This window comes from Pangasianodon hypophthalmus, chromosome 21 (genome assembly GCF_027358585.1).
Source record: "Pangasianodon hypophthalmus isolate fPanHyp1 chromosome 21, fPanHyp1.pri, whole genome shotgun sequence".
Classification (NCBI taxonomy): Eukaryota; Metazoa; Chordata; class Actinopteri; order Siluriformes; family Pangasiidae; genus Pangasianodon; species Pangasianodon hypophthalmus.
This window is the reverse complement of record NC_069730.1, coordinates 20776595-20790838: the sequence shown is the minus strand read 5'-3', so window position 1 is coordinate 20790838 and position 14244 is coordinate 20776595. Positions and strand designations below refer to the sequence as shown.

At 39.7% G+C, this 14244-nt stretch overlaps 1 protein-coding gene across 4 annotated transcripts in view; it reads right to left on the bottom strand.

The window, feature by feature from the left end:
• Nucleotides 1–14244, bottom strand: part of arhgef4 (Rho guanine nucleotide exchange factor (GEF) 4) — a 45558-nt gene that overhangs the window by 7816 nt on the left and 23498 nt on the right. For 2 of the 4 annotated variants that reach the window (XM_053227506.1, XM_053227507.1), the window contains exons 6-8: nucleotides 6931–7064; nucleotides 539–715; nucleotides 1–150 (exon numbers count right to left, since the gene is read on the bottom strand). The exon at nucleotides 1–150 is cut by the window's left edge and continues 39 nt beyond it. In XM_053227506.1, coding sequence (XP_053083481.1) covers nucleotides 1–150; nucleotides 539–715; nucleotides 6931–7064 — 461 coding nt within the window. Of the gene's footprint in view, nucleotides 151–538; nucleotides 716–2438; nucleotides 4271–6930; nucleotides 7065–13922; nucleotides 14202–14244 lie in introns of those variants that run through there. The other 2 variants (XM_053227509.1, XM_053227508.1) reach the window with 2 other exon arrangements.

Genomic DNA, 14244 nt, shown 5'->3' with positions numbered 1-14244 from the left:
CGTGCTCATGATCTCGTTAATCACATTCGCCCTCATCTGCTCTTTACACGGTAACCCGGGCCCACACGACCCGCCCACCCCCGCACCCCCGCTCTCCACCGCGCCCTGGACTACATCATCCTCCAGCGGCTCGTCCTGATTCACACGCAGCTGAAACACACACACACACACACACACTTCATCAACTAACAAGAGCTGAGTTTCTAGTTAACTCATAAGAGTTTATCAAAATGTATTTTATCTCTTTTTTTGCATTAAGCGATTTACTAAAATTTAAAAAGAAATTAATACAATAATTAAATAGAATAAAATTTATTAGCATTAGTATATTAGTATAGTATTAGTATATTAGTACATAAAAATATTTATTACTATTTATTAAAGTAAATAAATTACTGTTTTTAAAGTAAATAAATAATAAGTATTATGTGTGAAGTTGATGTCAATGATATTGTATATGATTTATAATCTTATGATGAATTACAGAATAAAATCTGTTTTTCTTCCTGAACTCTGTGGTTTTTAAAATATTTCCTACCCGGACGAAGCTGGCGGGGAACCATCCCTCGCTCTCCTGCACTCGTCCCCACCACCACTCTTTATTGGTGGCGTCCACCACCTCGATGACGTCTCCGGCCTTGAAGCCGAGCTCCTGGTCGTCCATGGTGACGTGATCCCACAAAGCCTCGGCGCACACGCTGCCATCGCTGATCAGCTGCACGGAGGAGCGAGAGGGAAAAAAAACACATGCAGCGTTGTTTACGTTCACACTAATCACTGCTCACATTTACACTAATCACTGCTCACCTTTACACTAATCACTGCTCACATTCACATTCACACTAATCACTGCTCACATTCACACTAATCACTGCTCACCTTTACACTAATCACTGCTCACATTCACATTCACACTAATCACTGCTCACATTTACACTAATCACTGCTCACCTTTACACTAATCACTGCTCACATTCACATTCACACTAATCACTGCTCACATTCACACTAATCACTGCTCACCTTTACACTAATCACTGCTCACATTCACATTTACACTAATCACTGCTCACATCCACACTAATCACTGCTCACATTCACATTTACACTAATCACTGCTCACCTTTACACTAATCACTGTTCACATTCACATTTACACTAATCACTGCTCACATTTACACTAATCACTGTTCACATTCACATTTACACTAATCACTGCTCACATTCACACTAATCACTGCTCACCTTTACACTAATCACTGCTCACATTCACATTCACACTAATCACTGCTCACATTTACACTAATCACTGCTCACCTTTACACTAATCACTGCTCACATTCACATTTACACTAATCACTGCTCACATTTACACTAATCACTGTTCACATTCACATTTACACTAATCACTGCTCACATTCACATTAACACTAATCACTGCTCACCTTTACACTAATCACTGCTCACATTCACATTTACACTGATCACTGCTCACATTTACACTAATCACTGCTCACATTCACACTTATCACTGCTCACATTCACATTCACACTAATCACTGCTCACATTCACATTTACACTAATCACTGCTCACATTCACACTAATCACTGCTCACATTCACACTAATCACTGCTCACATTCACACTAATCACTGCTCACATTCACATTTACACTAATCACTGCTCACCTTTACACTAATCACTGCTCACATTCACATTTACACTAATCACTGCTCACATTCACACTAATCACTGCTCACATTCACACTAATCACTGCTCACATTCACACTAATCACTGCTCACATTCACATTTACACTAATCACTGCTCACCTTTACACTAATCACTGCTCACATTCACATTTACACTAATCACTGCTCACATTCACACTAATCACTGCTCGTATTAACACTAATCACTGCTCACATTCACATTCACACTAATCACTGCTCACATTCACATTAACACTAATCACTGCTCACATTAACACTAATCACTGCTCGTATTAACACTAATCACTGCTCACATTCACATTCACACTAATCACTGCTCACATTCATCTACATATTTACATTTACATTAATCTTCACTCACGGCAATCTACGTGTTTACATTTACACTAATCACCGCTCACATTCACATTTACACTAATAACCATTCACCTTCAGGTTTACATTCACACTAATCACTGCTCACGTACATTTACACATTTACATTTAGACTAATCATCACTCACGTTCATCCACTAGCAGTATTATTAATGGGCTAGTGATGTTCATTAGATGATCGTTAGAGAGCTGATGTGCTAACACACACACACACACATACACACAGCATGCAGGAATTAAATACTAAACCCTGGACACGTCACAATACACACTACACTCTCTCTCTCTCTCTCTCTCCGTCACACTCACTCCATTCTCAGTTTTGTTACCTGCACTGCGCAGCCTGCATTGCGCACTCCCATCCACACAGAGTGAACGAGGGAACGACTTTCCCTCTTTTCATCACCCTCCTCCCTCTCGCTGGTTCCCTCCCTCTGTTTCTCTCCTCTCTTCCTGTTCCTCATCCTCACTTTCCTCCACTTCCTCTGTTCCTTTTCTTCCTCATTATCTTTCACTACCTCAATCCTTCTCTCATTCCTCTCTTTCTTTTCCAATCCTTCCTCTTCTCTTTTTCCTTTCTTTTTTTATCTTTCACTGTTATTCTTCCCCTTCCTCACTTTCTACCTTCTCTTCTTTCCTTTTTTCTTTCTTTTTACACTTCCTGCTCCCTTCTTCTCCCTCTTTTCCTCACTCTCTTTATCTTTCTTCCACTCTTCCGTTTCCTCACCTCCTACACACTTCTTCCTTGTTCTTCCTCCTTCCTTCTCCCTCTGTTACTCCACTACCTCAGTTCTTCCATCCATTCTACCTATCCTCGTTCCTTCCTCCCTCATCCACACTTTGAATCCTCCCTTTTTCCATTCTCAATCTTTCTTCGTACTCTCCTCCCTTTCTCTTCTTCTGCCTTTCCTTCTTCCTCTCGTCCTCCAATAACTTCTATCCTTTTGTTTTTTCTTCCTCTTCTTTTTCTCTCCCTTCCTTTACTTTCACTTCTTCCCCTCCCGCTTTCCTTCTTCCATCTCTTCCTCCTACTTTTCTTCTTCCTCTCCTCCTCCTCTTTGTTGCTCTTGCCTTCCTCTTTTCTTCCTCTCCCTCACTCCTTTATTGGAAGGCCAGGAGGAACATCAGCACCACGTTGATGATGATGAGGAGCATCATGATGAAGAACACCACCACTCTCTGTGACTCGGGACTCAGATTGCAGCGTAAAAATAAGTCTGAGACGGTCTGACGCCGAGCCATGATGTCACACACACACACACACACACACACACACACGGAGGAGAGGTGCACTCGGACCCGGAAACACTCGATCCGGAGCGTTAGCGTGTGAGGAGGCGATTTGAAAGGAGGAGGGATGAAGAGAGAGAGAGAGAGAGATTCCACGTCTACACTTCCTTGTTCTCTTCTTCTTCCTTGCTTCCTATCCTGCCCTCGTTCTTGTTCTTTCTCTTCGTCCTCCTCTGGTGCTCGTCTCTCGTTCTTTTTCCCTCGCTCCCCTCCTCCGCTGCCACAGAGCCGCACACACTCTCGTCTCTCTAAATCCCTCCCATCTGCTTAGCAATGCTTCTTCAGTGCTTAGTGACAAAGATTCATCCATCAATCCATCTACCTATCCATCTATCCATCCATCTCCCTGAATAGCTTCTATTTCTTTTCTTCCTGTTTTTTTTTCTCTTTTATCTCTCTCAGCCAATCAGACAGCAAGGCTGCGAGGCGTATCCTAGAAACCGGAGTAATGGAGGTCAGTCTTAGCGGAAGGAGGGAGATGGAGCTTTTTCTCTCTCTCTCTCTCTCTCACACACACACAAACAGCTGCAGCCCTGCCACATCCGGAGTCTCTCATTGGTTGCTTCAGCTGTCCATCTCCCGTAACCCCGCCCACACGACATAACACATGTTCATGCAATGAATGTTAAAGACGACTGAAGGATTAAAGGACTCAGATTTATTCACCTCACTCATCTGTCTTTCTCCAGCTGTGTCTATCTCTCTCTCTCCAGCTGTCTGTCTCTCTCCAGCTGTGTCTGTCTGTCTCTTTCCAGCTGTGTCTGTCTGTCTCTCTCCAGCTGTGTCTGTCTGTCTCTCTCCAGCTGTCTGTCTCTCTCTCCAGCTGTCTGTCTTTATTTATTTTTCTCACTTTCTGTAATTGTCTTTCTTTCTCTTTTTGTTTCTCTCTCTCTGTAGGACTTTCTCTCTATTATTATTATTATTATTATTATTACTTTGTTTTTTCTCTCCTTTTCACACCAACAGCAAAACACATCTGGTTCTCTCTGACACACACACACACACACACACCCTCATGAATCTAATTTACACTCTGATGATGTCAGCAGAATCTTAATTAACTTTTATTACAGAATTAATTGTCATCTCTTAACAACTAACACCTGCCTTACTACACCTACTGCTCTCAGCCAATCAGAACACACCGTACTGCTCTCAGTGTGTATGAGTGTATGATTATAGGCGGGGTGTATGATAGTGGGCGGGGTGTATGATAGTGGGGGGGTCTATGATTATAGGCGGGGTGTATGATAATGGGGGGGTGTATGATTATAGGCGGAGTGTACGATTATAGGCGGGGTGTATGATTATAGGCAGGGTGTATGATTATAGGCGGGGTGTATGATTATAGGCGGGGTGTATGATTATAGGCGGAGTGTATGATTATAGGCGGGGTGTATGATTATAGGCAGGGTGTATGATTATAGGCGGAGTGTATGATTATAGGCGGAGTGTATGATTATGGGCGGGGTGTATGATTATAGGCAGGGTGTATGATTATAGGCGGAGTGTATGATTATAGGCGGGATGTATGATTATAGGCGGGGTGTATGATTATAGGCGGAGTGTATGATTATACGCGGGATGTATGATTATAGGCGGGGTGTATGATTATAGGCGGGGTGTATGATTATAGGCGGGGTGTATGATTATAGGCAGGGTGTATGATAGTGGGAGGGGTGTATGATAGTGGGGGGGTCTATGATTATATGCGGGGTGTATGATTATAGGCGGGATGTATGATTATAGGCGGGATGTATGATTATAGGCGGGGGTGTATGATTATAGGCAGGGTGTATGATTATAGGCGGGATGTATGATTATACGCGGGGTGTATGATTATAGGCGGAGTGTACGATTATAGGCGGGGTGTACGATTATAGGCGGGGTGTACGATTATAGGCGGGGTGTATGATTATAGGCAGGGTGTATGATTATAGGCGGGGTGTATGATTATAGGCGGAGTGTATGATTATAGGCGGGGTGTATGATTATAGGCAGGGTGTATGATTATAGGCAGGGTGTACGATTATAGGCGGGGTGTACGATAGTGGGCAGGGTGTATGATTATAGGCGGGGTGTATGATTATAGGCGGAGTGTATGATTATAGGCGGGGTGTATGATTATAGGCAGGGTGTATGATTATAGGCAGGGTGTACGATTATAGGCAGGGTGTATGATTATAGGCAGGGTGTATGATTATAGGCGGAGTGTATGATTATAGGCGGGGTGTATGATTATAGGCGGGGTGTACGATTATAGGCGGAGTGTACGATTATAGGCGGGGTGTACGATTATAGGCGGGGTGTACGATTATAGGCGGGGTGTACGATTATAGGCGGGGTGTACGATTATAGGCGGGGTGTATGATAGTGGGCAGGGTGTATGATAGTGGGCAGGGTGTATGATTATAGGCGGGGTGTATGATTATAGGCGGAGTGTACGATTATAGGCGGGGTGTACGATTATAGGCAGGGTGTACGATTATAGGCGGGGTGTATGATTATAGGCGGGGTGTATGATTATAGGCAGGGTGTATGATTATAGGCAGGGTGTATGATTATAGGCGGGGTGTATGATTATAGGCGGAGTGTATGATTATAGGCGGGGTGTATGATTATAGGCGGGGTGTATGATAGTGGGCAGGGTGTATGATTATAGGCGGGGTGTATGATTATAGGCGGGGTGTACGATTATAGGCGGAGTGTACGATTATAGGCGGGGTGTACGATTATAGGCGGGGTGTACGATTATAGGCGGGGTGTACGATTATAGGCGGGGTGTATGATAGTGGGCAGGGTGTATGATAGTGGGCAGGGTGTATGATTATAGGCGGGGTGTATGATTATAGGCGGGGTGTATGATTATAGGCGGAGTGTACGATTATAGGCGGGGTGTACGATTATAGGCAGGGTGTATGATAGTGGGCAGGGTGTATGATTATAGGCGGGGTGTATGATTATAGGCGGGGTGTATGATAGTGGGCAGGGTGTATGATTATAGGCAGGGTGTATGATTATAGGCGGGGTGTATGATTATACGCGGGATGTATGATTATAGGCAGGGTGTATGATTATAGGCGGAGTGTATGATTATAGGCAGGGTGTATGATTATAGGCGGGGTGTATGATTATAGGCGGGGTGTATGATAGTGGGCAGGGTGTATGATTATAGGCGGGGTGTATGATTATAGGCGGGGTGTATGATAGTGGGCAGGGTGTATGATTATAGGCAGGGTGTATGATTATAGGCGGAGTGTATGATTATAGGCGGGGTGTATGATAATGGGCAGGGTGTATGATAGTGGGCGGGGTGTATGATAGTGGGCGGGGTGTATGATTATAGGCGGGGTGTATGATTATAGGCAGGGTGTATGATAGTGGGCAGGGTGTATGATTATAGGCGGGGTGTATGATAGTGGGCAGGGTGTATGATAGTGGGCGGGGTGTATGATAGTGGGCGGGGTGTATGATAGTGGGCGGGGTGTCTGATTATAAGCAGGGTGTATGATAGTGGGCGGAGCTTGTTACCTCATTAATAGCGAGTTGTTCTCCTCCTCCTAAGCGATTGGCAGAAATGTGGAAGTCGTTGTACAGCTCGTCTTCACTGCCCACCTCATCACCCAGACCCGATTTATCCTGAGGTCCATCAGTGATCACCAACGCTGCGGACCACACACACACACACACACACACACGCACACACACACACACACATGCACACACACACATCAATCATTAGACTAGTTATATCTGTCTGTCTCTGTAGGAGCAGATCTTTACACCTCTTTACACCACACTCCATCTTTTTGGTCTCTCCCCAGTTTCTCATCTCTAAAATATTTTTTTTCTGCTGTGATCAGTGTTGCAGAATGAAAGAGTAAAAATAAAACACTGCACATTACTAACATGTTTATTTATTAATTTGATATTAGATGGTGTTATTTTCTCATGAAACAGCCCTCGTGCAGCAGTGTGTGTGTGTGTGTGTGTGCTTAAACCTGAAACAGAAACTCGGAGCATGTGGCTGAGACTTTCACGCCGCCTCAGAGGCGTTTCTCAGAGAGAGGTCCGTTTTCCGACACACAGACGGACTAAAGACGAATACTGAAAGCAGAAGCTGCGGCGTCTACACTTCCTGTTATACTTTTCACACTTTACACCCAACCACACTTCTGCGTCAGCTCCACTTAAAGACTAATTTACGGGCAGGAGCTTTTCCTAACAATAAATCTGTTTACTTATTCATCGCAGAGAGACATTAAAGTAACAATCCTGCAGAAGAAAATGTCCACACTGGGCCTCGTCACCCCGAGACACAAAGCTAACGTAGCTAACAAGTAATACAACCTTCCAGCCTCCAGTTTAGCATGCTGCGCTATTTTTACATGTACTGTAACTTTATTACGATCTGAAACACTTCTATACTCGCTACAAAACACTGACAAGCTAGAGAACCCTGTTTTTGTTTCATTACTCTGCTTCAAAACTGTGGAATTCAAAACCACTTTGCATTAAGCGGTCATTAAGCGCTTTAAAATAAAACATTAAAAATGTATTTTTTTAATTTGCCATTTCATTGAAAGTACTGCCTCCATTTTGTTGTTTCTAGTTTTATTTTAGTTGTATTAAATTATTTTAAAATTCTTTCATTTTTATTCCATATTTAAATATTTCATTTGTTTACTTTGTATGTCTTTATGCTTCTTTTCTTAAATAAAATTTCACTTCATTTTTTATTTGATCTGTTTTCTGTTTCATCACTTTTTATCATTTCATATTTACTATTTGACAGTAAAGCATCCGAGCTACTATGTGCATGAAAAGTGTTCTATCAATGAAGCTGTTTTTTATTATTATTATTCTAATGTACAAGCTCCGCCTCCAGACTTCAGACCACGCCCCTACCCGAGTCTCTGTTCTGAGGAAGAAAGTGCTTTTCACTGCGAGGGTTTTTCTCTCAATGTCATTTTGTCCATGTTTATAGACATCAGTGTGTCAGACAGAGTCAGAAAATACATCAACAAGTCAGTTTGAGACGCTGAACATTTCCACAAAGCTGATTGAGGAGATGCTGCTGTGGGAGGAGTCTCTCTCTCTCTCTCTCTCTCTCTCTCTCTCTCTCTCTCACACACACACACACACACACACACACACACACACCTGGAGGTTATACAGTCAGGTCCATAAGTATTTGGACAGTGACACACTTTTTGGTATTTTTGCCTCTGTACTCCACCACAATGGATTTGAAATGAAGCAGTCAAGATGTGACTGAAGCGTAGACTTTCAGCTTTAATTCAAGGGGTTTAACAAAAATATTGCATTAACCATTTAGGATTTACAGTCTTTTCTCTTTTTTTTTTTGCAGAGTCCCTCCATTTTCACAGGCTGAAAAGTAATTTTGAACTAAACTAACAATCATAAACATTAGGATTATTTTTAATATTTGGATGCAAATCTTTTGTGGTCAATGACTGCCTGAAGTCTGGAACCCATGGACATCACCAAATGCTGAGTTTCCTCCCTTGAGATGATTTGCCAGGTCTTTACTGCAGCCGCCTTCAGCTGCTGCTTGTTTGTGGGTTTTTCTGCCTGCAGTTTTGTCTTCAGTAAGTGAAAAGCAGCTCAGTTGGGTAGAGGTCAGGTGACTGACTCAGACATTTAAGAACATTCCATTTCACTGCCGTAAGAAGCTCTTGGGTTGCTTTCATGGTATGTTTAGGATCATCATCCATCTGTACTGTGAAGCACCGTCCTGTCAGTTTTGCCGCATTTGATTGAATCTGAACAGAAAGTAGCTCTATACACTTCAGAATTCATCCTGCTGCTTCTATCAGCAGTCACATCATCAATAAACACCAGTGACTCAGTTCCATTGGCAGCCAAACATGCCCATGCCGTAACACTGCCTCCACCAGGTTTGACAGATGATGTGATACGCATTGGATCATGAGCCCTTCCTTTCCTTCTCCATACTCTTCTCTTCCCATCATTCTGGTACAAGTTAATCTTGCATCAGAACTGCTTAGGCTTTTTTAAAGAGGGTTTTGGTTTTTTTTTTAAGCCAAGTCTAATCTGTCCTTTCTGTTCTTGAGTGTTACCAGCGGTTTGCATCTTGAGGTAAACCGTCTGTATTCATATTCATGTAGGTGTCTCTTGATTGTAGACTTTGACAATGATACGCATACCTCCTCCAGAGTGTTCTTCACTTGGCTAGATGTTATGACGGGGTTTTTCTTCACCAAGGAAAGAATTCTGTGATCATCCACTTTAGTTGTTTTCTGTGGTCTCCCAGGCCTTTTGGTGTTGCTGACCTCGCCAGTGCATTCCTTCTTTTTAAGAATGTACTAAATTGTTGATTTGGCCCTCCTAAAGTTTCTGCTATCTCTCTGATAGGTCTGTTTTGTTTTTTCAGCCTAATGATGGCCTCCTTCACTTTCATCGACACCTGTTTGGACCAAATATTGAGAGTTCCCATGAACAGCTACCAAATGCAAATTCAACACTTGCAATCAACTCCAGACCTTTTATCTCCTTAATTTTTCATGAAATAACAAGGAAACAGGCCACAGCTGGCCATGAAACTGCTTATCAGTCAATTGTCCATTTACTTTTGAGCCTGTGAAAATGGAGGGACCTGACTATAGTTATTTGTTAACTACGTTAGCCTCAGAGGAAACATGGAGATAAAGAGGGAAACTGAGGACATGTCATTGAGCTGAAGCTGTTTTGAAATTTCAGACGAATCCCAGACATTCTGTCCCCGATGCCACTTCTCTCAACTCACACTTTCATTCTTAGTTATTTTTAGTAAAGACAGAAAGCGAAGAGGAAAACAAAACCCAGACATATTTCATGAAGACAGCAAAATGCCGTCTGAGACATTGCTGGCTTGTCTGTCACCGTGACAACCTGGAGTGAGAGTTAGCAGGATTGGTCACGTCCCAATTTGGCACCTAGTGTAACGTCTCATCGCCTTGTTTACATAAATTAGCAGTGAACATGTGCTAACAGGCCGAGGTGCTAATGAGGATTTCATCAGTCTGAGAGACAAAAGCAGAATCGTCTCCATCTGTCTGTCTGTCTGTCTACCTGTTTGTCTACCTGTCTGTTTACCTGTCTGTCTACCTGTTTGTCTACCTGTCTGTCTGCTTACCTGTCTGTCTGTCTGTTGAGAACATTGTTTTACTGTTTTGATTAACAATAATTTGTCTTCATAAATTGAAAAATGTTGTTCAAATGGTCACATTTTGCTAACAAACATTCAATAAATTAGCATATTGAATTTGTCAGGTAGAAATATTAGCTACAAGAGCTAAGACCATTTAAAAATGAGCTGAACTGTGTTTGTATCTGAGCTGAAATGATGACGATGATGATGATGATGATGATGATGATGATGAAGGATGAAGCAGAGTCGTTGTGTGCGATGCGTGCCTGTAGATAAACCTGTAATTATATTTCAGTACAATATTAGGATAATTTAGCGTTAAACGCCGATACACACTGAACGTATAGAACAATGCGAGTCGTATGTAAAGGGCAGAACTGCAGCGCTCGCTCTGAGAGCATCCCGCCTGCATTTAATCTCGCTTCATTAGCTGGCACCGAGACATAAAAGCCATTAGTCGTGCTGTTCGGATGGAAAAACGCCGGGATGTGCAGCATGTTTACATTTTATACTCACAGAAAAATCCCTCTGTAGCAGCACCACATTTTATTACCATAAAAAACACCATCGTAACATCATAACTTCATAGGATCGTAACTTCATAGGATCCTAACATCGTAACTTCATGACTTCGTAACATCGTAACATCGTAACTTCATAAGTTCATAACATTGTAACATCATAACTTCGTAACAACGTAACTTCATTACGTCGTAACATGGTAACATTGTAACTTCATATCTTCATAAGTTCATAACATCATAACTTCATAGGATCATAACATCGTAACTTCGTAACATTGTAAGTTCTTCAGCTATAAAGTGCTGGATGTACAAAACTGTGGTTATTAAATTATTAGCAACATACTAACTTTATAACACTTCAATTTTTAAACACTTTTTAACATTGTAACTTTTTGACACAAATTTTGTAACATTGTAACTTTTTATCTCTGTAATGCTGGAACATTTTCAGTTTGTAACATTTTTAACACTAACTTTATAACATTCTTTTTTTAGCACTAATTTTGTAATTTAATAAATTTGTAGTAATGTAACTCTGTAACATTGTAATTTTTTAACACAAAGTTTGTAATTTATTACACTGTAACTTTGTAACAATGTTCACTCCACTATCACACAAATCATGACAGAATTCATTCTTAAAGATTAAAGATAAAAAAAAAACAATGCTGCTGAATAATAAAGAATTAAAACACAGATGCAATATATTTATAATTGTTATAATATATTTATTAATAAGGGCTCCACAGACCGTGTTAGCATATTATTATTATTATTATTATTATTATTATTATTATAAATACTCTAGGTTTTATATTTAATTTTTATTAAATGTTAACTTTTTTAACTACTGTAATTATATTATTTATTTTTATATTTCAGATATTATATTATATATTTCAATTGATCCTGTCTTTTCATCTGTGATTTTGTCTTTTGATGCTTTTTTTTATTGTTTAATGTTTAATAGAAATGACAGATGTTTATAAATCTAAAAAAAAAAAAGCATATACTTCAGAAGTGGACATTATCAGATGTTATTAAATACAGACTTTATAACAGACATATTGATTTATTTCATTTTATTTGTATTTTATTTCATTGTTTGAATTTATTTGATTTTATTGTAGAGGACTTCAGCTGACACTTTGTTGTCTTTTAACTTGCTATAAAATAAATGTGACTTGATTACTATTAATAATTATGTAACTATATTAACTAGTTCTATTTTATTGTCTCTTTTGTAGTAAGTCCTTTTGTCTGTAAAACACTTCATTATGTTTTATATATTATTTATTATAATTTATTATAATTTTATTCTCTATATTCTACAGAGACATTGTTCTATTCAGCCGAGCGACAGAAAACAGAACAGAGCTACACAACTTCAGACTCGACCACACAATGAACAAAAGACAGAAAAAAAGGAAAATAAAGAGAGAGAGAACGTCACACAGAAGCTGAACTCTGAGATAATCTAGTGCACTTCACGTCCTGTAGGGAGCGAGATGGGATTCATATTCAAGTGCACTAAACAAGGAATTTTTAGTTTATTTAGTTTATCTATTTAACAAGGAACTACTTCCTGTAGTGTAACTCTGTAAAATTTACATTTTATAACTTTGTAAATTTCTAATATTATAATTTTTTAACATTATAATTCTGTAATTTTTTTACATTTTGTACATTTCTAATATTAGTAACTTTTTTAACATCGGTCATTTGCTTTAACATTATAATTTTGTAACATTTTGTATTTATTAACTATTTTTTTGCTTTTGAATATTTAAAGTTTGTAAATTTCTAACAGTAAGTTTTTAACATTACTTATTTTTTAACGTTATATTTTTAACATTATTCTTTTTACTTTATAAAATTTTTTTTATTTACATTAACATTTTTAACTTTACAATTTTTTTGCTTTTTAAAATTGTAATTTTGTAAATTTCTAACTATCCTTTTGACATCGGTAATTTTTTTAACATTATTCTTTTTACTTAATAATTTTTTAAACTTAACATTGTAATTTTGTAAATTTCTAACAGTAACTTTTTAATATTAGTAATTTTTTTAACATTATAATTTGGTAACGTTATTCTTTTTACTTTATAATTCTTTAAACATTTTTAACATTGTAATTTTGTAAAATTTCATTGGGAAAAATGGCCTCTAGACTTTTTCTAGTGCACTCGATGTCCAAATAATTGTTAGCTCACTACATGAGTGCACTACAAACACAGTTTAGGGCATAAACTGTGAATTAGAAATTTTAAAAATGCGAACGTCGTACAGAACTTTCAATTCAAGACGTAACAGCGCAAATTCATAACAATAAAAACAATCACAACAATTTCTATGAAGAAGAAAATAAAGAGACTCAGAGCTGAGACACAAACTAACACTCGTTTTCAATCGTTTGTGAAAATGAAAAATTTTACATTCCTGCTGTAAAACTGCCGTGATTAATGCAACATTTATTTATTTATTCATTTATTTATTTATGAATAGAGATGATTTTCAGGTCTTTTTTAAGCTAAGAGCAACAAGGTAATGTTCCTTCCATCTCTTATTTCCACTCCCGTTTGCATGCATGCACACACACACACACACACACACACACACACACACACACACACACACACTAGAGCTCAACAATTTGCTCCATTTCCAATAAACCCCAGTGCTATATTACTGCTACTGTCACTGTTAAAGACACCGTTCACCTGTAACATATAAAACCCAAAGAGACGGTCTAGGGGAGATGGACAGAACATCACTAGGTAGTGCGCACTACAGCGGCGTTGAAGAGAAAGAAGGGAGCTTACCGTTGGTGGAGTGTAGACTTTCTAGGCTCCAGTAATGAGACATGACCCCTCGTATCGCTTTCACCCCCCTAACGAGTCCCAAATCTACTGCTGTGTCTGCATTCGGCCACACACACACACACACACACACACACACACACACACACACACACACACACACACACACAGTCGAGGAGGAAGAGGAGGGCGGCTGCTCTTCAAGCAGGTACAGACTCCAGACAAATGTATGTCTGTGTGTGTGTGTGTGTGTGTGTGTGTGTGTGTGTGTGTGTGTGTGTGTGAGAGCGAATCACAACCTCCACTGAAGCGTTTCAAGCGTCGG